At 64.4% G+C, this 22,473-nt stretch overlaps 1 protein-coding gene across 1 annotated transcript; it reads right to left on the reverse strand.

Annotated features, from left to right (window-relative positions):
- Positions 1-159: 159 nt before the first annotated feature.
- Positions 160-14,080, reverse strand: LINGO3 (leucine rich repeat and Ig domain containing 3). The gene is made up of 2 exons (XM_043586056.1): positions 14,040-14,080; positions 160-3,582 (listed from the first exon to the last, which is right to left on the reverse strand). The coding sequence occupies exon 2, from the start codon at positions 3,534-3,536 to the stop codon at positions 1,758-1,760; it is 1,779 nt and encodes a 592-aa protein (XP_043441991.1). The 5' UTR covers positions 3,537-3,582; positions 14,040-14,080; the 3' UTR covers positions 160-1,757.
- Positions 14,081-22,473: the final 8,393 nt, after the last annotated feature.

A 22,473-nucleotide genomic window follows, 5' to 3' on the forward strand; every position in this document is an offset into this window, starting at 1 on the left:
CCAGGATCCCAGTCAACCGTGAAGCCCATCCATGGGCCTGGCCTCTGTATATGCGGCGGGGGATCTGACCTCAGACCCATTTTACAGATGAGGACACTGTAGTCCAGGTGGTTCGCAGTCACCAGATGAAATTACCCACGTGGGCAGGAAGAGGGCTGGTTTCGAGCCTTCCTATAAGGTCCTTAAGAATACTGTCCCGACCTCCTGGCGGGCGGCCAAGCTCCTGACTAGTCGAGGGGTCCCACAACATTTCCCGCGCCCCTTCCTCCGATGATGCCCTGTCATCTGGCCCGGGTGGAGGGTGGGGGCAATAATCAGCCTGGGAGAGGCAGGGTCATGGATGGAGCCAGTGTGGTGTCTGAATATTTCTGCAAAACCTCAGTTCCTGTTGCTTACCCCCAGTGACGGGGAACTCGCTATCTGAAGAGTAAAGGGGCAGTGACCTTGGGCAAGCTCTTCCTCAGCCTGAGCTGTAGTCGGCCCTCGGCTCCCTTGATCTTTAGCGCGAGTTCTGCCCCAAAGAGGCAGACACCGAGGGACCTCTGCTCCCACCAGCCGGGTCCAGACCCTCCCTGCAGCCTGCACCCTGTCCTGGCCTCGTTCCCCATGGCTGCCCCTGTAGCGCACCTAACGGGGACCCCAAGGACCTCCCACACTCTCTGGCCTCGCTCCCCACACCGGTTGTGGGTCACAGGGCTGGGCACAGGAGGGCCACCCTCGGGGCTCATCTGAGGCTGGCTCAGCGGTCGTGTGAACTCAGGGTGAAGGGTCACTCCAGAGGCCATGCTCCCGAGCCAGGGGCCAGGGCAGCTGTGCCTCCCGTGTGGCATGGGCACAGGAAGCAGGTGGCAGCCGTTAGGGGTGCCGGAGGGCACTAGGGAAATGGCTTCTAGTGGGCAGCCCACCCTGCTGGGCCAGGGGTCCTGGTGGGAGGGAGTCTGGGGGCGGAGACGGGGGGCTAGCATGCCATGTGCTGGGCCCCTGGGGGGAGCATTTACGTGCTCAGCCAGACTTTCCTCCGGCCCCAGATGCCCGGTGGATCAGGAGCTGGGTGTGAGCCGAGCGAGTCCTGGCTGGGAGCCGACTGTGTTCCCAGCGTAGGCCGGGCACGTCCCAAGGGTGAGCTGTGTGTCTCGGGTGGGCCGTGTGTCAGCTGCGAGTGTCCTGAGTGCGAGTGGGGTGTGTCCCAGGTGTGAGCGGTGGTCTCCCGAGAGCCGAGAGCCGGGCAGGCCCGCCGGGAGCTCAGCGGCCGGGCGCACCTGTTCAGGATCAGCCGGGTCGGAGGTGTGAGCGCTCGGTCTCGGAGCTGGGTGTCGGTTGTGTGTCCTTGGTGTGAACGCGGTGAGCCGCTGGATGTGAGGTGCGGTGTGGGGCATCCGGGTGTGGCCCGTATGGGCTTTCGCGGGCCTCCCCCCGGGGGCCGGGTTGCCCTCCGCGCGCTGGACCATCTCCCCCCCCCCCCCCCCCCGTGTGAACTACTTGCTCTGCGGCTGGGGGGGGCGGCTCCGAACTCCCACCCCGCCCAGCTCGGGACCCCGGTGGGGGCAGGAAGACGGGGTGAAACCTTTAGAAAATGCTTTGCGAAACAATGCAAAGATGCGTCCTGATGAAAAAAGTCCTGTGGTCGGGTCTCTACAAAAAAAGGGGAAGTTCCGCCAGGAGGCGGCCGCGGGGAGGGAGGGAGGCCCCCCCCCGCTCCCCGCTCCGGGAAATGCATAGGTGGTGCCAGCCGCGCCCGCGTGGGGGCGCCCGGACCCTCAGATCATCTTCATGGTGAACTTGCGCGCCCCCCCCTGGCCCGCGGCGGCGGCCGGCCCGTCCACCTTGCGGAAGGAATACTCCACCGAGAAGCTGTTCTTATGCTGCCCGCGGCCGCGGCTCCACACGAACAGCAGCAGGAAGCAGAAGAGGACGACGCCCAGGAAGGTGATGCAGCCCATGGCGGTGGACACCAGGATGCTGGTGAGGTCCAGCGGGAAGCGCGCGGCCGCCTGCGTGTCGTTGCGGCCCTCGCCCGGCGTCCGGTTGGCGGCGGGCTCGGGCTGCACGGCCAGCGTGGCGAAGTAGGTGTCGTTGCCGCCCGCGTTGCTGGCCACGCACGTGTACGTGCCGCTGTCCTGCGGGCGCGCGCCGCGGATCTCCAGCGTGCCCCCCGGCAGCACGCGCGCGCGCCCGGCGCTGGCGGCGGTCACGGCGCGGTGGCGCGGCGTCACCCAGGCCACGGTGGGCGCGGGCTCGCCCTCGGCGCGGCACTGGAAGCGCACGTCGTCGCCCGCGGCGGCCGTGACGCGCTGCAGCCGCCGCTCGCGGATCTTGGGCTTGCGGCACACGAAGTACTCGAAGAGCACGGAGTCGGGCAGGTTGCGCAGCGCGTCGCCGCGGACCTCGGCGGGGGTGGCGCAGGCCGGGAGCCGCCCGTCGAAGTTGAGGGTCTTGCGGCGCTGCACGATCCAGAGCAGGCGACAGTCGCAGGCCAGCGGGTTCCCGTCCACGCGCAGCGTCTCCAGCGTGTTGACCGAGTGGAAGGTGCTCTCCTCCAGCGTGGACAGCAGGTTGTTGGAGAGGTTGAGCAGGCGGATCTGCCGCAGCCCCAGGAAGGCCTGCGGCTCCACCACGGCCAGCAGGGCGCCGGCCAGGTGCAGCTCGCGCAGGCGGACCAGGTCGCGGAAGGAGCCGCGCGGCACCGTGCTGATGGGGTTGTGGGACAGGTTGAGGCAGGTGAGGTGGGCCTGGTGGCGGAGCGCGGCCGCCGGCACGGCGGTGATGTTGGTGTGCGTGACGGACAGCGAGGTCAGGTTGAGGCCCTGCAGGCTGCCCGCGGCCACCTCCTCCAGCAGCGGCCAGTTGTCGATCTCCAGGTGCAGCAGGCCGGGCAGCCTGCGGAAGTTCTGGTCCTCCAGGGCGGCGATGGCCAGGTGGCGCAGCCGCAGGGCGCCCAGGCCCCGCAGGTGGCCCAGGGACTCGCCCGACAGTGCCGTGAGGTTGCAGCGCTCCAGGGTCAGCTCCTCGAGCGCCAGCAGCCCCGCGAAGGCCCGGCGCGAGATGAACACCAGGTGGTTGTCGCCCACCTCCAGCCGGCGGAGGCTGCGCAGGTCCTGGAAGGTGTAGTCCAGGAGGATGACCAGCTTGTTCTCGCTCAGGTCCAGCAGCGTGAGGTTGTCCAGGCGCGTGAAGACGCCGGGCGGGATGAGCTTGAGCAGGTTGCCCCGGAGGCGCAGGACGCGCAGGCGCGGCAGGTTGGCGAAGGCGCCCGGCTCCACGTGCGCGATCACGTTCTCGCTCAGGTCCAGCTCCTCCAGCAGCGGCAGCGCGGCCAGGTCGCCCGGGTTCAGGCAGCGGATGCGGTTGCGGCTGAGCTCCAGCAGGCGCGTCTCGGCCGGGATGCCGTCGGGCACGGCGGTCAGCCGGCGCCGGGGACAGGCCACCGCGCGCGTCTGCGCCGTGCACTCGCAGCGGGCGGGGCAGCCGCCGGCCGGGGGCGGCGCCGCGGGCAGGAGCAGGAGCTGCAGGCTCAGGACGCACAGCCAGCAGGTCATGGTGCGGAGCCTGGGCCTAGGGCCGCGCCACCATCCTCGTGGGCACCTGAGGGTTGCGGGGGGGGGGGGGGGGGGGCAGCGTTAGCACGCGTGCGCAAGGCGCGGTTATCCGCCGTGGGGCCCGCAGTCCCGCCCCTGGGCACGCCCCCACAAAACCTGTGCCCGCAGTACCCACCACAGCCAACAGGTGCAAACCACCCAAACGCCCATCAACAGAAGAACAAAAATGTGCTCCATCCACACGGAACGTCACTCGGTCCCCAGCAGGAGCGAGGCGCCTGCCCCCGTCGCCCCGCGGACGGACCCCGAACACACGGCGCTCAGGGTGGGAACGGACACGAGAGGCCACGCGGCGTGTGAGTCCGCGGGTGTGAAACGTCCAGAACAGGCTCATCCACGGACGGGAAGGGGGCTCGTGGGGGCTGGGGGCTGGGGAGGGGGTGAGGGGTGACAGCTCATGGGGACGAGACTTCTTTTGGGGGTTATGGAATGTTCTGATTTAGATGGTGCTGATGGTTGCACAGCTCTGTGAATATACTAAAAGCCGCTGAAATGTATACTTTAAATTTTCTTAATGTTTATTTTTGAGAGAGAAAGGAGTGTAAGCGGGGGAAGGGCAGAGAGAGAGAGGGAGACACAGAATCCGAAACAGGCTCCAGGCTCTGAGCTGTCAGCACAGAGCCCGATGTGGGGCTTGAACTCACTAACCACGAGATCATGACCTGAGCGGAAGTCAGACGCTTAACGGACTGAGCCACCCAGGCGCCCCTGAAATGTATACTTTAAAAGGGCAAGTTTGTGTTATGTGAATTTTATCAAAATAAATAAATCACAAGAGGAAACATGTATTGAACTGGAGAAGAACTTCACAAATATAGGTTAAATTTTGGGGTACAGCCCCCCAGAACACTTACTGACTGCCTACTGTATACCAGTCTCCAAACACACTGATGAACAAGGCAGATGTAGACCCCGCCCTCCTGGGGTTCACATCCACCCTGTGGGGATACAGGTGGTCTAAATATTCCCCCCTGCCCTCCCCCCCGGAGGCCTTACCAGGCCCCCCCTCCACCCGTCTTGCCCTTCCTCGGTTCCCTGTGTCTACACCGGTCCAACCAGCACATGAAATTACAGGTTAAAGCCCTGTTCGTTGTCTGCTCCCTGTGGATTGTAACCTCTCCAAGGCACTTGTCTTCATCACTTCCGGTTTCTCAGAGCCTAGACCCCGCACCTGCTTGATGACCTTCGGGGCTCAGTCAACACAAGCAGCAAGACCAGAGAATGTGCCCCGGGTGCCCTGAAAGGAAGAGTCGGTGATCCCGGGGGGAAGGAGGTGCAGCTGGGAAGGTGACACGTGAGCTGAGACCCAGATGTGGGTGGACCTGTGTCCCCCCCCCCCCCAAAAGACACATGCGGGGCTTAACCCCCGGTACCTGTGAACGGGACCTTGTTCCACTGACCGCTGTCCTATCATAAGAGGGAAACTTGACACACACGGATGCGCCCAGGGAGTGAGGCCACGTGAAGACCGAGGTAGGGGCTGAAGTGATGGGTCAGTAAGCCAAGGGTTGTGGGGAGCCCCCGAAAGCTGGACGGGGCAGAGAGGATCCTCCCGTGGAGCCTTCCTTTGGAGGGGACGGGGCCCCGCAACACACTGACTTCAGACTCGGCCTCCGGGGCTGAGAGAGAATAGATTTCTGTTGTTTTAAGCCACTCCGTTTGTGGTAGTCTGTTGTGACGGCCACGGGAAGCTAACGCAGACACAAAGGACGGTCAGGGAAGTGCCCACGGTGTCCGGGGAAGGGAGGGCCGGGCTGGGGGAGCAGCCAGTGCAAAGGCCCTGAGGCAGAAGGAGTGAGTGAAGGGGTTGGGGGAGGGAGGCCAGATGGTGTGGGGCGTGCAGGGCCCCGGGCCTGCCCATCTCGCCTGCTGGCCCCGCCACCCCTTACCCCTCCCCCCACTCTTCTGGGCTGCAGCCCAGATCCCGGGGGTCAAGGTGGGGTGTGGGTGGGGAGGCTCCAGCCAGATGGCAGGGATGGGGGCTGTCCCGTTAGCCGGTCCGCTATTTTCGGCATCTTAGCAGCTGCAGCCCCCCAAGGCTCCCCCCGACCCCCCCTCGTCCCAAGAGAGGCTGCCAGTTTCCGCGCTGTCCCCAGAGGCCCGGCTCGGCAGGGGCTCAGGCAGCAGATCCTCGTCGGCTCAACATCTGTGAGGCCAGCGCCTGCCTTCCTGGGCCCTTTGGGGAAGTGACACACGGAGCCCCCGAGTAACTGCCACCGAACGCTGGGGGCGAGTCACGAAACGGGGGGAGAGTCTGCGCTCTGCAGGTGCCATCCAGTGAAGACGGGGTCACCCTGGGGCAAGGCGGCCCTCGTCCAGCCACTGGCGATTTGGTGAAGAGCGGAGATTCGGACGCAGACGCGCGGGCAAGACGGCTCCGTGTCGGCGGATTGGAGGGTGCACCCGCGAGCCATGGGACACCGCAGGTCACCGGTCACCCCCAAGAGCTGGAAGAGGGAAGGGAGGATCCTCCCCCAGAGCCCTGAGCGGGGGCCCAGCCCGGGGGGGTCCCTTGAGTTTGCGCTTCTGGCCTCCGGAACACAGAGAGAACACAGTCCTGTCGTTTTCAGCCACCGCGATTGTGGCGTTTTGCGAAGGGGGCCTCGGGGCACTGGCGCGAGACTTCAAGAGGGGCCGTGGACCCCTGACAAAGACCGCGCGGGAGCAGACGCGTGGCCACGCAGGTTTGCTGCCTGTCGCGTGAAAGCGCGGACTGGGGCTAACCTACGTGTCCATCAGCGGGGGAGGAAGTAAGCTGTGACCCCCGGTTGTGGCGGGGCTCTGGGAGACACGGATGGACCCGCAGAGAAAGGCAGCCGGGGTGCAGTCAGACGGGGCTTAGAGACAAACCGGCTTGCCAAGCAATTACAGACAGCATAGCCCTGTTCACGGCAAAATACGGGAACACAGAACAGCAAACGGAATTCTCGACTCGGGCGGACGCGTGAATCCGTGGGCCGGTGCCCCCCCAAAACGCCTGGGGACTCGCACACCGCACGGGACGGCACCGTGAGCGGTGGGAAAGGGGTTGCTCACTCTCAGCTCACACGGCGAGGAAAGCGAGCATCATCCGGTGTCCGGGATGTCACGGGTCCCCGCTCCCTGCCCCCGGCTGGCGGACGTGGGGAGGCTGTGGGAGGGAGCGAGCGCTGGCTGGTTGTGCCCTCCCCCGGCAGCTGTCCTTAATTCTGACCTGGGCATTGCAGGGACACGGTCTTTCCCCAAGGCAAACTTCCTTCTGAGGCTGTTTTCTAGGTCATTCTCCCCATGTCGTTGCCCTGAACAGCACACGGAGAGGCCGTGTCCCAGGAGGGGACAAGAGAGCCAGAACGGACGGTCCCCTGTTCAGCTGCCCGACTCACAATTCTGGCAACTTCCTACCTTAAACTAGTCCCTGAGTGTGAGGTTACTCCTAGGTCCCTGTCCCAGCCTGTGCTGTTCCCTGTGGTCAAGGGGTAACTGTCCTCTCCCCAGGGAACTGGGGACAGGGCCTCTGACTGTAAGGACTTGGGGCCTCTCTGGCTTTGCCCCAACGAGGAAATGGGCGGTATGGCTCAGCCCCCAAACAGATTCCTTGTGCGGGCAGAACTGCCTGCTTGGTTCTTTCTGCAGCAGAGAATTTCAGCCCCCTCGAGTATAATTCAGTCCTCCCTGAGGCCCCCAAGGCCCTGCACGACCTGCCCCCATCCCCTCTCTGCCCTCCCCTCCTCCCTCTCTCCCCCTTGCTCACTCTGCTCCAGCCACACGGGCCGTCGTGCTGTCTCTCCAACACGCCAGACAGGTCCTGCCCCAGGACCTTTGCACACGACGTTCCCTCTGCCTGGAACACCTTCCCTGCGTGGCTCTCTCCCTGACTTTATTTGGGTCTCACCCCTAATGTCACTCCCCTGGTGACTCTCTGTACTACAGTCCCCATCCTCGTCTATTTTTTTTAAGCACGCTCCACACCCAAAGCGGGGCTCGAACTCAAGAGTTGCACGCTCCACTGACGGAGCCAGCCAGGTGCCCCCTTCCTAGTCTCTCTAAATGCTATTAAACCCTTGTTTATTGCTGGTCTCCCGTCAGCCGGACTGTGAACCTCCCCCTCCTCCTCCTTAGGGCAAAGGCCTCTGCTCTGTGCCAGCCCTGGGGTCAGGGCTCCACCTGGATGGTCCCACAACAACCGCATGGGGAGGGGGGACACGCTGCTGTCACCTTAACTTTACAGACAGGAACACTGAGGCTCAAAGCAAGCTAAGTCACCTGCTCTGGTCCACACAGCACATCAGAGGTGGCAGGGGACGGTCTCGGGTGAAGCCGGCTACGATTTGCAACACGGCTCTCCTGGTCCTGGTTTTTAAGAATTTTTTAATTGAGTATAGTTGACATACAACGTTACCTTAGCTTCGGGGATGTCCTTAAGAATGACTTCTGCTGTCACCTCTGGAGACACCATAACGCTGTTTCCCCTCATTCACTGCCTCTGTCCACCAGTCAGTCAACAAACACCTACCATGTGGGGAACATCTTCCAGGTCCGGGGGACACGGAGCACGGAAGACCGAGAGCTCGCTTTCTCGGAGCCGAACGATATCAAAGGAGGTAAATGCACGCGCCCTCTCCCGCCTCCCGGGGCCGCCGGCGGAGAAACGTATATCCAGGGAAGGGACGGCGTGGCGAGGGGGCTGCGAAGATCTAATCTACCGAGAGAGGAATGTTCCATCAGAGACCGAGCAGATGGCTTGGGGGGGGCGGTCGGGTGGAGGGCACATCAGGGGCAAACGCCGCGAGCGGGGGCCGCGCGGTCCAGGCAAGGCGCTGAGGCCAGAGAGGAGGGCGGACTGTTTAAAAATTTTAAGTTGTTTTCAAGTTGGAAAGAATTCTCAAAAATTAGCCGGCACAGGATATGGGTAAGGACGAAATCTGGAAGGAGGCATCAGGCGACGAGAGGTCGGCCCGGCTTCTACGGTACAGCAGGTGCTGCCCGTCCCCGCCCCTTGTGACCTGTGATGAGCAGTGCACCCTCTCTGTGCCTTGCCTGTCACAGGAGCGGGCCCGCGCAGGCTGGGACCCAGCTCGTCACCCGAAACCTCCTCTCAGGCGGGGCCTCGTCGTCTCCACGGGGGCGGGGGCGCGGGGGGGCCGGAGCTTCTGACGCCTCCCCCGGAGGTCCTGGGTACCCCCTGTGTCTGTCGCTCTCGGATGGTCGAGGGGCTGGGCACCCCGGGAAGGAAGGGCCCCTCTGCAGACCGGTTTCCTCTCCCGGGGCCTCAGGGCGGCGTCAGGAGGCCGGGACCCTGGGTTCCCTCTCCGGTAGAGGTCTGGATTCGGGTCCTGCCTCTGCGGGGTCGTTAGAGCCCGGGGCCCGTTCCCTGCGGGAGGCGAGAGGGTCAGCAGAGCAGATGCTGCAGGGAGGGCGGGCCAGGGCTCAGGCGGGGCGGGGGGACCGCTTCACCATTCTCTGCCCCCCGGGGCCGCGGCCCTGGGGGAGGTGACGCCCACCTGCGCCCAGACCCTGCGTCCCCGCCCTGCCCAGCACCTGGCACCCACCTGGGGCCCCTCCTCCCGGCTGCCCAGACTAACTGCCACCGTTAGCTGATGACCCTGGTTTTGTGTCTCGGGCAGCACGTCTCCCCTGAGCTCCAGTCCTGGGGACCCGGCCGCATGCCCGACCTCTCCCGGGGGGCGGGGGGTGCAGCACCCAGGCAACGGGGAGCCGTCCCCGCTCCCCCCCCCCGCCCCGCCTCCCGCACAGGCTGGGATCGTGGCAACCCCCCGCCCCCAGCCAGTCCGTCAGCAGGTGCCGTGAGCCCCACCTCCGAGCACATCCCAGCTCCCCCTCGCTCTGGATCTCCTGTCACTGCTGGGCCACCGCCAACCCACTGCAGGCCAGCTCACACCTGAGCTCTCAACAGACGTCCTCTGCGGCCTCAGGGTTCCCATCTGCACAATGACACCGGGGGATGTGGGAGGGTTGGATGACAGCCGTCACCACTGAGGGGTGACGTCATTCTCCGGGGGGCCGTCCCAGGCACTGCGGGGTGTTCAGCAGCGTCCCCGGCCCCCACCCGCTCGACGCCAGGGGCATCGCCAGTCATGACAACCACAGATGTCCCCAGACGGGGAGGCAGGACCACCCCAGGTGACAGCCCCATCTACGGATGCGCGGCACACGGCAGGCGCGCACTTGACGCCCCAGGAGGAAGTGAGCTGATTATCAGCCTGTGTTACAGACGGGAGAGCAGAGGCCCAGAGAGGGGAAGCCACCCGGCCAGGGCCACAGAGCAGGTGACAAGCAGATCCAAGACTCGAGCCCACGCCCCGTTCTCCACGGCTCTCCCAGGGTCAGGGGACCCCCGTCCTCCACAGAACCACGACCTCTGTCAGCTCCGCAGACCCAGGGGCCTGCCCTGAGCCAGCCGGGCAGGACGGTGGGGCCCCCGGGACCGCAGCCCCTCCTCCCACACCCCACAAAGCTTTGGGGTCGGCAAGCCTGGGCGCCGGGATGAGGGCCGAAGGGCATTTCCTCCCTGCCGTGGCCAGGTGACGGGAGCCCCTCCCCGCTGCAGACCTAGGGCCTGTGCCACCCCGTTTTCCAGCCGGGCGAGCACTCAGGGGGCTGGTCGCCGGAACCTCCCGGCCCTTCTTCCCACCTAAATGCAAATCCCTCGGGGGCCGAGCCATCCCGGCCCCGCGTCCAGTGGGCAGGTGACTTGTGTTGCAAGGACAGAGTGTCACTGCCATGACCAGGCCCTCTGCAGGGTGGCTGCGGTCACCGCGGACGGGGGTCTGGGGCGTGGAGACACCCAGCTACCCAGTCACCCTGTGTGTCCATTTCTCCTCCTGAAACCTACTGTGTGGCAGGTCCCGACCGGGGCTGGGCCTTTGTGGCCGCATGTGTCCCGTTTCAAGTTTTTAACTCAGCGTCTTCAGTTCCCTCACGGTGTCGTGCAACCATCACCTCTCTGCAATTCCAGGACATTCCATCTCCCCAAAAGGAATCCCCGTCCTCATCAGCCATCACCTCCGCCCCCCTCCCCAGCCCCCACGTTTCGCACACGTGGACTCGCACCCCGTGTGGCCTCTCGTGTCCGGTTCCCTCCCGGGGCGTCGTGTGGGGGGAGGCAAGCAGACAGGAATCGTGAAATGGTTACCGGCAGCAGGATGGTTTGGGAAAAGTGGGGGGGTCTGTTACGGTCTGCTGCTTGGTCCCACAAGGCCTGGGGAGGCCTCGCCGAGTTGACCTGAACGGGAGGGCTGGCGGAACGGCCGCTCCTACGATGCCTATATCCTGCTCCCTGGAACCCCTGAATGTCGCCCTAGGTGGCCACCAGGATCCCGTTTGCCAATGACCTTAAGGATACTGTTGAGCTGACCTCAAGATGGGGAGACTGTCCCAGACGACTGGGGTGGGGGGGCCCAGCATCCCCACGAGGTCCCCACGAGAGCGAGGCAGAGAGCCGGGCGGACCCCATGCCGCCGGCCGTGAGGAAGGAGGGGCCGTGGGCCCAGGATGCGGCGCCTCTGGAAGCCGGAAAGGGGGGAGACGGGGCTCCCTGGGGTCCCGGGGGCAACCGGCCCCGCCCACGCCTGGGTCTTAGGACTTCTGAGCCCAGAGCTGTCAGAGAACCAGTGTGTATGGTTTTAAGCCCTAGGTTGGTGGCCGTTTGTGACAGTGGCCCGGGGGGGGGGCGTGTGGTCTTGAAGAGGTGGGCGGAGGTCCCCCGCGGAGCTGTGGGCCTCCTTCCAGGGGCTGGGGAGAGCAAGCGGCCGAGCTCCCCACGGGGTTCCTCAGCACCAGCTCACGGGTGGGGGGGCCCACGGGGAGGGGCCCTGAGATCTGTCCATCATGGCGGGACCTGGGCAATTGCAGAGCCCTCCCCCCACCCCCCCACCCCCAAACTGTCCGGGGACTAATTTGCCATCAAGCTCTGAGGCCAAGGAGGAGGAGAGTGTGGCTGGGGTACCCGCGCCCCTCCCCTGGGACAGAGGCGGCCTGGCCAGGCCCCCAGAACCTTCCACCCACCTCCTCCGTTCTGAGTGAGACTGCTCCCCGTCCAGGCCACAGGAGACACATCCTCCCACCCATCCACCTGCCAGGCCAGGGGATGCTGAGGACTGCCTAGGGCAAGGCCGGGCAAGGTCCCCCTGGAGGCCACAGCTGAACCCACGGGGCAGCTGGCGGCGGGGGGGGCGGTGGAGACGGTGGAAGCTGGCAGCTGGACCCCCCTGCCCCCCCCCACACAATGGGGGCAGGAGGGAGCACGGGGAGTTTGCTTTGGCAGGGTCTAGAAACGTCCCCCACTTAAGCTTCTAGACAGACTCGGAAGGTGGGGGCCCAGCCGCAGCAGCACCCGGCCCTCGGAGGCCCTGCTTTTGGGGACACACGGCCGACCCCCCCTCTGCCGTTTGGTGAGCCGTGCGTCCTAGATCCACACCCTCCTGGGGCTTTCATCCATGACAATTCATTAAGCTCTAATTAGTCTCCCGTCTGCCGACAGTCCCTTAACCCCTTGGGGGGCTGGGGGCCTCCCGACCCACTTTCCTTGCAGCCTGTGCACGAGCACTGTCAACTGCCCTCTACAGGTGAGGCTTCTAGATCGGAACTACTTTTTGAAATGCTCACCATAGACCGTGGCCGCTCACCCGCCAGCCCAGCCGCGAGGGTGGCAGTAATGAAGCCCATTCGGAGAAAAGGAGACTGAGGGTCAGAGTGATCCCCGGCGCATCTAGCCTCACTAAGCTTAAGAGTCAACGTCTGGACGTGCCGGCTCCTTTCCGTTAAGTGCGAGAGCCCCGCTGGAGGGCAGAGGACGCTCTTCTGAGGCCCGGGACTGACACGGGAAGATGACGACGGCTCACTCAGGCCCACCTGGGGCGAGCTTTGCCTGGAGAGTTCCCCGAGAGGCTGTCTACCTGGTGACGACGTGGTGACTCAGGGGTGCCCAGGAATGACAGCACTGTGGGAAGAGCAGCAGGGCTGCTGGCTCACATCTGCCTTCCGTGCCCACTCAGCGAGGCACCTTCAGATCCCGGGCTCCGTCTGGGGGCGGCTAGGAGCCACCCCCATTGTACAGAAGAGCACACTGAGGCTGAGCAGACACCAGGCAGAGCTGTGGGGACCCAGCAGCCACCGGGCCCGGCGCGCACCTGTCTGTTAGGTCAGCCTCAGAGCTGGAGCTCAGAGAGGGGCCATCCTATGCCGGAAGTCACCAGACGGGACGGGGAACGGAAGGAAAGCCCGGGTGCGGGAGGCTGGCTCTGGTCCTTCCGAACCCCCGTCCCGGGGCTGGGCCGTCACCCCGTGCCGTCCAGGTGGAGTGCAGGACGTCTCTGGGGTCTCCCAGTTCACAACCTGCCCCAGACGGCAGCTGCTTTGGCTCAGAGGTGCCCGTAGCGCGCCTCGGCCGATACTCCTGACACAGACAAGCCCCTCCTTGCCCACCGCCTCATCCACACTGAGACCCTGTGTCCCCTGCCTTCTGTCCCTCAAATACCACGCTCTTTGCAGCCTTCACACCCCGTCCAGGGAGGCCTCCTGGGTTGCTCCGGGTCTCACAGCCCTGCCGGTCCAGAGGTCCCCTCACCCATCAAGTCCCAGACGGTCCCTCAGCCCGATGTCACGTCACACCAGACACCCCCTTCCCACTCCCCTTGTTCGTAATGCAGCGTCGGGGCCCGAACCTCAGAACTGGGGGGCTGCGGTGCCTGGGTCTTTCGCGCCCAGAGCACGCTTTGAGGAAACCAGTTACTAAAGCGGTTTGCAAGTAAGGACCGGGTCTCTTCCTGGGCCCAGACCGAGGCACAGGGCACTGTCCCCCCTCGCCCCAACTTGTTGAATGGGGCTCACCGGCCAGGCCCCACGGCCCAGGGGGCACCCAGGCCCAAACTCAGGGGATAGAAAGAAGCTTTCCGCCCATCCTTGGTGTTGTCTGGACACAGGCCCACAGCGCAGAGGGCTCAGCCCTGCACCCCCAAATGCCTCCCCACCGGGCTGAGCTGTCCCCAGCCCAAGAGAGGGAGCCTGTCTGGTGTGGACCCCAAACGCCCCCTTCTCTGTCCTGGCATCTCGGCACCTCCAGGCTGGCCCAGACCTCGCTGCAGGGGTGAAGCCCCTATCCGCGCCGTCTTCCAACAGCACCCCCCCACCCCAGGACCCTGACAGTGCTCCCTTCTTCCCCCCTGGAAGGGAGCGCATCCTTCCTGGTGTCCTCGCCGCCCCAGAGAGACGCCCACCCGGCTCCGCGTTCCTCAGCGCCCCAGGGGAGGGACGAGGGGACCCCAGCGTGGGGAGTGGCCCCCAAAGTTTCCAGGGGGAGCGCCGGGGGTCTGGCGGGGAGCGATGCGCCCAGGAGGGGCGGCGCAGGGCGAGTGCCCCGGGGCGAGGACGGGGGCGCGCGGGGGTGGGGTGGGGGGGCTGCGGCGCGCGGGCGGAGCGGGGTCGCCGGCCCGCGCGGCCACTCACCTGGGCGGCTCCGCCGCGGACACGGCGCGGGCTGCGGCGCGAGGGCCGCCCGGAGCCGACACGAGCCGCCGCCGCCGCCGCCGCCTCCCGGGCCGCCGTGCGCGCCCCCGCCGCGCGCGCCCGCCGCTCTCCCCGGCTGGCGGGGCGGGGGCGCGCGGGGCTGCGCCGGGCCGTGCGCGCCGCCCGCTCGCGGGGTGCACGGCGCCGGGGCCGCAGGTGTGCGGGGTGCGCGGGGCCACGTGCGCGCAGGTGCCAGGACGCGCGCCGGGGCGCAGGGCGGGGACGCGAGCAGGCCTCGGGGCGCGTGCGGTCAGTGTGCGCGCTGCCCGCGTTGGCGCCAGTCCGAGGACCCCTGGAGCCGTGGCCTTGGTGGGCCTGCTGAGGCGGTGGCGCAGGAAACGCAGGGGCGCCCCGGCTGGGCCGCTCGGGGACCTGCCCCCTCCTCGAGGCCTCCTCCTCCGTCCGGGCCTCCGCCACCTGGCACGTGTTCACCTGCCCCAGCCTCTTCCGCTCAAGCCGGCTCCCCACATGGGCCCCAGAGGCAACCGAACCACTGTGCTCCAGAACCGACCGTGGCTCCTTATTGCCCTCAGGATCGTGTCTAAACTGAGGGTGTGTTTCTGGATCCGCGGCACCCCCTTTCTTCCCACCCTCCCCTTCCTGCTCTTCCTCAAGCACCCGAGCTGCTGCCAGCCTCAGGGCCTCTGCATTTGCTGTTCCCTCTGCCTTCAATGCCGTTCCCTTCATCCTTCCTTTGGCTAGTCTGCAGTCACCTGTGTGTGTTTGAGTACCAGGGCTCTCCCACCGACACCCTCGGCCTGGCGGAGGCAGCGTGCTCAGAGCCTTTCACTGTCACTACCGCGAACAGTTTGGGGACCAGTGGGTGCCCCTGTGCTTGGGAGCCTCCGGGTAGGAGGGGGGCCTCCCTGTCTAGGGCTCGCTCACTGGGAGGTGGACATCTCTGCAGGTCGGGGGCCCCGGGGGCAGAGGACGGGGTTGGGGGCGTCCTCTTCCCCATCTGGCTAATAACGCCAGTGCCCAGCTCATTTCAATCGTAGGCCCTTTGCTACTTGCTGCGCTCGCTGTCCCAAGGTGGACCCTTCTACCATCCCCATTTCCCAGATGAGCAAAGTGAGGCTCAGAGACGGCACCCCAGCCCTCCCTGCCCTCTGCATCCACCCAGCTGCTCCGATGGCAGCTTGCTGTCAGCTCAGCCACCTGTGACTCAAGCAGGCTCCGTTCCCAGACTGTCGCGTTGGCTGGAGGCCCAGAAACCGCATCTCAGGAGGCTGCAGGCCAGGCCCTCCCCGCCCCCCGCCACAGGACGGGGGGTGGGGGGATGGCTCCTTTCCTGGCCACAGAGAGGTCCGGAAGGGGGATGTGGGCGGCCGTCCCTCATGGTTCCCCACCCCCATGACCAGCCTAGAACACTGCACAGAGGAGTCATCACCACGTATGTGCTGTGTGACCTCGGGGAGGTCACTTCCCTTCTCTGAGCTTCTGTGTCTCCCTTTGATGCCTGCTTCTCCTGATACCTGCTTCTCAGTGCTCTTGGCGGAAAGCATTACTGAGCACCTACTGTATACCAGGCAAAGTGCTGGAGGGAGGAGACCCTCAGAGAAACGAGGGGGCTCACCAAGGCTGGCGGGGGAAGCGGAGTCACGGAATAGTCATGAAGCGGGGTGGAAATATCAGCAGAGACACCCAGTGCCCAACCCAGGCGGGGGACAGGGACGCTTCCCTGAGGAAGGGCACTGGATGTGAGTCCAGCAGGCTGAGAGGTGACCTGGAGTGGGGGCCAGGCTTCCAGTCTAGATCCTACCACCACTGCCTGGCGATGGGGCTGTGGGAGACGCCCCTCCAGCCTCAGTTTCCACACCTGTAACGCGGGAGTCAGAACAGTCCCCATCTTCTAGACCCGCACAGACGCCACTCCCAATGACAGAGGGCACACCAGGGTGCTGGCTGCTCTGCCCGGTGCGTGGGCACTGCTCCCAAGCCTGGCTGAAGGGCAGGGGCAGGCCTCGCCCACACGCAGCTCAGGACCTTTGCACGGCTGCTCCTCTGCCTGCACCGCCCTTCCCCTGACTTCCTCTCCTGCTTCCCTGCCCCTGACTCACGGCTCCACCGGTTCCCTCCTCCTCGGCGCTCTCCCCAGCTAAGATTCTCTGCAATTTCCTGATTTAATCCTTTTTCCCTGTGGCTCCAGTGTGCCACAGCAGGCATCCAGCCGATCCTGGTTGAATGACTGAGTGACCCAGTGATGTTGAGGGAACCCCAGAGGTGGGGATTCTGAGCAGGGAAGCGACACCCTGGTTTTCCTCTAAGTACCGCTCCCCAAAGTCACTGCCTGTCTTCCCCTTTCTGTCCTTGGCCAGCATCTCCCCACTTCCTGTCCCAAGGGAGTGCCTGCCGAGGGCAGGGACCACGCCTGTCTCGCAGGCTGCCATGTCCCAGAGGACGTAGTAGGTGCTCAGCAAACAGCTAGAACGTGCACGTTGGAGTGCTCTGCTCTGATGCGTCCAGCAGTATGACGGAGGGGGAGTTCAGCCACCCTGGTGGCCTCTCTGGGCCCAGCATCCCCAGCAAGATGCCACCATAGGGGTGTGGGGACTGTGGAAAGGGGGTCAAGCGTCCCAGGTGGCGGGGGTGGAAGTACCTGGTTGCCAAGGTTACGACCACTTTTATGTGTGTGTGTGTGTGTGTGTGTGTGTGTGTGTGTGTGTGTGCTGGGGATGTTGCCATGGTGATGGACCACCCAGGAGGAGAGCACAGCTCCAGATGGGGAAGCCATGAGAGGGGGTTGGGGGGCAGGGAGGTGGCCACCTGCCCGGGGGGTGTGCCCCTCTGGGTGGGGGTGTGCCTGGGCCACGGGCTTTTCCCCTCTTGTGCCCTCATGCCTGGAAAAGCCAGCAGGAGCCCTTAGGTGGCAGTAATTATTTCTAAAATCAGAAGCCCTCCTCCTCTTGGCCTCTCTCTCCAGTGCAAAGTGCAGGGTTGGCAGTCACGGCCAGTGGACGGAGGCTGTGGGGACAGGTGGCCTGGGAGCTGCAGGTGTGGCCCCAGACACGTGGCTTCCTCTCTGTAACTGGGAGTGGAATCATCAAACGTGCAGTGATCGAAGCCTTGGGCTCCGGTTCCAGATCCCTGGGGTCTTGCTGGGTCCCTGCTGTGTGACCTTGAGCTAACCTCTCTGGGCCCCAGTAGCCTCATCTGCAACATGGGGATAATAGCAGCGAATCCTGGGGGCTGAGCATCCGGCTCTCGGTTTCGGCTCAGGTCATGATCTCGTGCGCGGTTTGCGGATTCGAGCCCCGCATCGGGCTCTGCGCGGACGGTGCGGAGCCTGCTTGGGATTCTCTCGCTCTCTCCCCCTCTCTCTGTCCACTCCCTCTCTCAAAATAAGTGAATACACTTAAAGAAAAAAAAAAGTAGTAACAGCGAATCCCTGTCGACTGTCAGAGGTTGTTGGTTATTATTTTCTGAGTCAACACTTCCTCGCACTGTGCGTGGTGCCCTTGGGATACGGGGTCCCCAAACACAGGTTCCGCCATCGGGCTGGGGAGACCAGGGGGCCCCAAATCCAGGCCACGAGGCAAATGTTATGGGAGGGCTGGGCCCCAAAGGACAAGTTCCGTGGGCCCAAGGGTGGCAGAGGCCAGTGGGGAGTCCAGAGTCTAGCCCTGCTGCTCTGTGGCCTTCATGCCTCGGCATCCATTTTGTTCGGCCAAGTGGCCTGCGGGGGGGCCTAGAACTGGTCCCTCAGGCGGGCATGCGCCCTGGAGAGCAGCATCTGGGACACAAGAAAGTCCGAGCCCCCCCCCCCGACCCCCACAACTGCCCTGGGACATGCCCCCCCCCGGGCCTCCCTGTGGGGGCCCCTTAGATAAGCCCCCCCCACGGAGCTTGCCAAACCCCTGCTCTTTCTTGGTTGAAGTGACCAAACCAGCTTTAGTGCAGGGACCCCAAAACACTCCACCCACGGACCCTAGTAAAGTCTCGTATGGGTCCTGCTCCCGGCCAGGCTCTCCCAGGCCCCGTACCGCCCACGGGTCCTGTGAGGAATAAACGTCTCTGTTTCAATTCCTTGGTGGTCTTTTGTGGAACCAGGCTCGCCATCCAGAACCCTGGGGCTCTCCTTGACGCTGTTTTAACAGAGTCACAATAAGGGACAGTGAGCCGGAAACCCAGGAGCAGTGGAGCAACGAAAGGGGGATGTGGAGGGGCACTCGGGGGTGCCCAGAAGAGTGGGAGACTCTTGATCTCGGGGCTGTGAGTTCGAGCCCCATGTTGGGTGTGGAGATTACTTAAATACATAAAATCTTTAAAAAACCAGAGCCAGGGGCACCTGGGGGGCTCAGTCGGTTAAGCATCTGACTTCAGCTCGGGTGATGATCTCGTGGTTCATGGGTTTGAGCCCCGTGTCGGGCTCTGTGCTGACGGCTCGGAGCCTGGAGCCTGTTTCAGATTCTGTGTCTCCTTCTCTGTCTGCCCCTCCCCAGCTCATGCTCACCCTCTCTCTGTCAAAAATAAATACATTAAAAAAAAATTTTTTTAAACAACTTTAGAAAAAAAAAAAAAGGAAAAGGCTTCTCCGCGTTTGTGATGCAGCTTGGCCCCAACATAAGCCGGAGGGCGGGAAGTCTGGCGGGAAAATGGGTCTTAACCACACCACAGGTTCACCTCTTCCGTAAGAGACCAGAAATGGACGGAGACCCCCTACGCCCCGGCCTTCACGGCCCTCTGGAGCCATCTGACAAGTGCAAGGTGCACGTGGCTGGATGGGGTCCTCTGGCTCGTGGCTCCAGGGAGGGATTTCTGTCTGTAGCGCCCCTCGGGGAACGACCCAGGAGCCACGGAGATGCCCCCTCGCCTCGGGCCCGGCGCCTGCCAACCCGTCCGTCCTCTGTCACCACAGCCAAATCAGAAGGAGCTTCCCTGCCCGCTGCGATGCCCTGGGCGCTGGGTCGTCTGTCTGATGACCCTGACGGATTTACGGGGGGGGGGGGGATCTGTGAGGTGACTCAGACGGGTGACCTCAGCTGGGAGGACCGCGTGGTCCTCCTCAGTTTCTGCTGTAACACCGAGCAAACCCCCGGCGACCGGGACTGGCCCTCAGGGACCACATGGCACTGTGGTGTCACCAAGCCAGCGAACTGTGACAGGAGCAGGGACATCCTGCCCTCTTCCGATCGCGCAGGAGGGCTGTGGGAATCCACGATGTGGACCCAGACACTGGGCAGGGCAGTCAGTCCTGGGGTCCAGTTCGTAGGCCAGTCAGTCCCAGAAACCGTAGAAAGCTCCAACACGTGGCTGTGGGGCCCAGACAGCAGCTAATCACCATGGGTGCGGCTTTCTCGGTCTTCAGCAGGCCGGCCAGGCTTCGACTGCCGCCCTCACAGCTGGCGACCCACCTCGGGGCCACCCGAACCCACCCCAAATAAGACCACAAGGCGAGGGAGCCCATTTCTCCCGTGGTGGTCTGGGCCACTGGGGCCACGGGTGCCCCCGGCACCCACCTCCTCCAGGGCCGTGTCCCCTGCGTAAACAGGGAGGACACTGGAAGAGGGAGCCCGTGGGTCCAAAGGGAGCCGGGGTCCCACCTCTTACCAGTCACGGCCGTGGCTGATTGACCGGCCCCGAGCTCCCTGGAGGCCCCCCAGGAGGCCGTCACCATCCTGGGGGAGGAACCACAGGTGGCCCGCAGAAGTGGCAGGTAAGCCTATTCGGTTTCCTGTCCACGCGAGAGCCACTTCTCCCCGGATTCCCACTGGGGGCCCCTAGCTTCTGAAGCTGCCCCGTTGTCGGGGTGGAGGGAGGGCCCAAATCAAAGTATTTACTCAGCCCCCATCTCGTTTGCGGGGAAGTCACCCCGCGGCTCGCAGACGGCGGGTCCTGCCGGAACGTCCACGCCCGCTCTCGGGAGGAGGCTTTCCGTCTACCCTGGGCGCTACTCTTGGCCTCTTCCTGGCTCGGGAGGTCCCATCTTGCGCCATTTCCCGCAGGCATGGGATCGGGTTAACCCCCACGTGTGGGACAAGGGGACCCCAGGAGGAGCTATGTTTGTAAATCCGATAGAAAGTGCTTTAAAGGACAAGAGTAATGACCCCTGCAGGTGCCAGCACCCCATTAAACCTGAAGCGGGTGAGGCCTCCAGCCCTCAACAGACACGATCTTAAATCATGGCCTCCTGGTACTGTGCTCCCTTTGGGCCCCCTGCCCCGTGTCAACCCATTGTGCCTCATCCCTGCACTGTCTTCTGTTTTCATGTCGATTTATTTATTTTTGAGAAAGAGAGAGAGTTCGAGAGCACAAGCAGGGGAAGGGCAGAGCGAGGGGGAGACACAGAACCCGAGGCAGGCTCCAGGCTCCGAGCTGTCAGCACAGAGCCCGACGCGGGGCTCGAACTCACGGACCGTGAGATCATGAGCTGAGCCGAAGTCGGGCGCCCAACCGACTGAGCCCCCCAGGCGCCTCATCCCTGCACTGTCTCACCCCTGACCCCGGAAGGCACCGCCTGGCTCACGGTCCCACGTCTCCAAGCCGCTTTCTTCTGCGCGCTTACGTCTGGAATCTCAGAATGCTTGCCTTTGAAGGGAGCGACATCCACCCACCAGTGTGACTCAGCATTACGCCCGCAGTCCTGCCCTGGGCTTCAGGGACAGTCCCCACCTGTCTGGCGACGCTCCTGCCAGACGGCTCAGGAAGCTTGCTTGCGATGTGTGGGTGACGTGCTCCCCTGTAGCCCCTTCCAGGAAGGACCGGCGTCCTGTCGCCGCAAGGGTGTGGAGTGGCCCCAACAGAGGCCCACCCGAGGACACTCGGGACACGTCCGAACCCCGGGAAGGCGGGCCCTTTCCGTAAGCACAAGGAAGCCATACCGCGCAGAGGCGAGACGTTTCTAGGATGGTGCGTTTTGTGGACTCCGGATTCCGGAGTTCGGGCTCACAGCCAAACCCCTGCCCCAGGTTTTAAAAGGCCCGGACACCGACCCGCTTGCACGGAAGGGAGAGCAACAGCTCAGAGTCTGCTCGCAACAGCCCCCACGCTGGGGACGCCCAACCTTGAAAAGTGCTTCACCTTACTTGTGGCCGAAAGGCAAGGGGTGACTCTGGGGGCACCTACTCAAGCCCGGGGGCCGCCCCGCGACCCACAGCCTTTCTTTCGAAACACCCGGACACCCAAGGGCGGTGGCCGCCGCTGTGCTCTCCGAGGGAGAAGCCATCAAGGCGGCGTCGGGTCACATCCTTGGGGCTCAGACTCCAGCAGGTGCAGGGAGTCCGGAGACCACGGGACAGCGACGGCAGCCAGAGGATGCTTCCCTGAAGGTCAGGCCCCAGGGCTGGACTCTCGGGAAGTAAGTCAAAGTGTGCTAGATCCTTGAGCCCCCCGCTGCCCTCCTGCCGCGGGGGTGACAGGCACCCGGCCCCGGCACAGCAGGCCAGGCCTGAGAGGCCAACTCTAGGCGACCAGGACGGCAGCTGGCTCACCGCTGGCGGCAGTTCCGTGTAAGAGGCCCCCCTCTGCCAGGTTCTGGAGGCGGGGGCCCTACGCCCAGCACCACGGCGCAGGCTTACTCCCCGGAGCAGAGCCCCGAGAGTAGGGGGCCCAAAAGTTAACAGGTGCCGGACTGCCAGCAGACCCTCCTTGTCCACACGCCCGCGCGGCCAGCGGCAAGGAGGGGGCCTCTCAACTGCCAAGGACGCCCCCCACACCACCCCGCAGAGGCCCACATCTCCAGCAAGTGGCCCATGCGTCCGGGCCGCGGATAAGGTCCGAGGAAGGACCCCAGGTCCTAAACCCCCACCCGCCTCCGCCTCCTCCCGGGGGGCTCCTTGGACTCCTCATGGTCCACCCTCCTCCCGGACCCCTAGCGACCGCACACCCCATTCTGATGTCGGACCCTGGGCCTCAAGTTACTAACACACTTATTTCCTCTCGCCTCAGCCAGGTAAATCCGCAGCAACCCCGAAAGAAACCCCGAAACTGAGTGAGCCACCCCTTGTCCTGCTCCCCGCTGTCCCTCCGGGTCTCCTAAAACCTGGAGAGAGGGGACCTCCGGGGCCTTCCGGCAGGTCAGCGTCCCAACCCCGCACGCGGTTGTGAGGGAAGACGGGCCATCGCCCATTCTTTTAAAAGATTTCAAGGTTTCCTTGGCGGGCAGCGTTAACATAGGCAGCTGGTCGGGTTGTAAGAGGGCGCATGCAGGCCAGCAGAGGGGGGGCTGGGGCCCACTCTCGGGAGGTCGGAGGCCGGTCCCGGCAGCACCCGGCAAATGACAGCGGCAGGCAGCGGGATCAAACCCCGCCCACGACAAAGAAGGCGGGAGACCCTGACCGAGGAAGGCAGAAGAGGCGCAAACCCCCCTCCCCAAATTCCCTTCCCCCAGTAATAACATTCCGTGTCCTTGTTAACAACCTTGGGTGACAGACAG

This window comes from Prionailurus bengalensis, chromosome A2 (genome assembly GCF_016509475.1).
Source record: "Prionailurus bengalensis isolate Pbe53 chromosome A2, Fcat_Pben_1.1_paternal_pri, whole genome shotgun sequence".
Classification (NCBI taxonomy): domain Eukaryota; kingdom Metazoa; phylum Chordata; class Mammalia; order Carnivora; family Felidae; genus Prionailurus; species Prionailurus bengalensis.

What these genes read in the sequence shown, in the direction of transcription:
- LINGO3 (XM_043586056.1), bottom strand. Translation starts at nt 3,536, where the DNA reads ATGACCTGCTGGCTGTGCGTCCTGAGCCTGCAGCTCCTGCTCCTGCCC.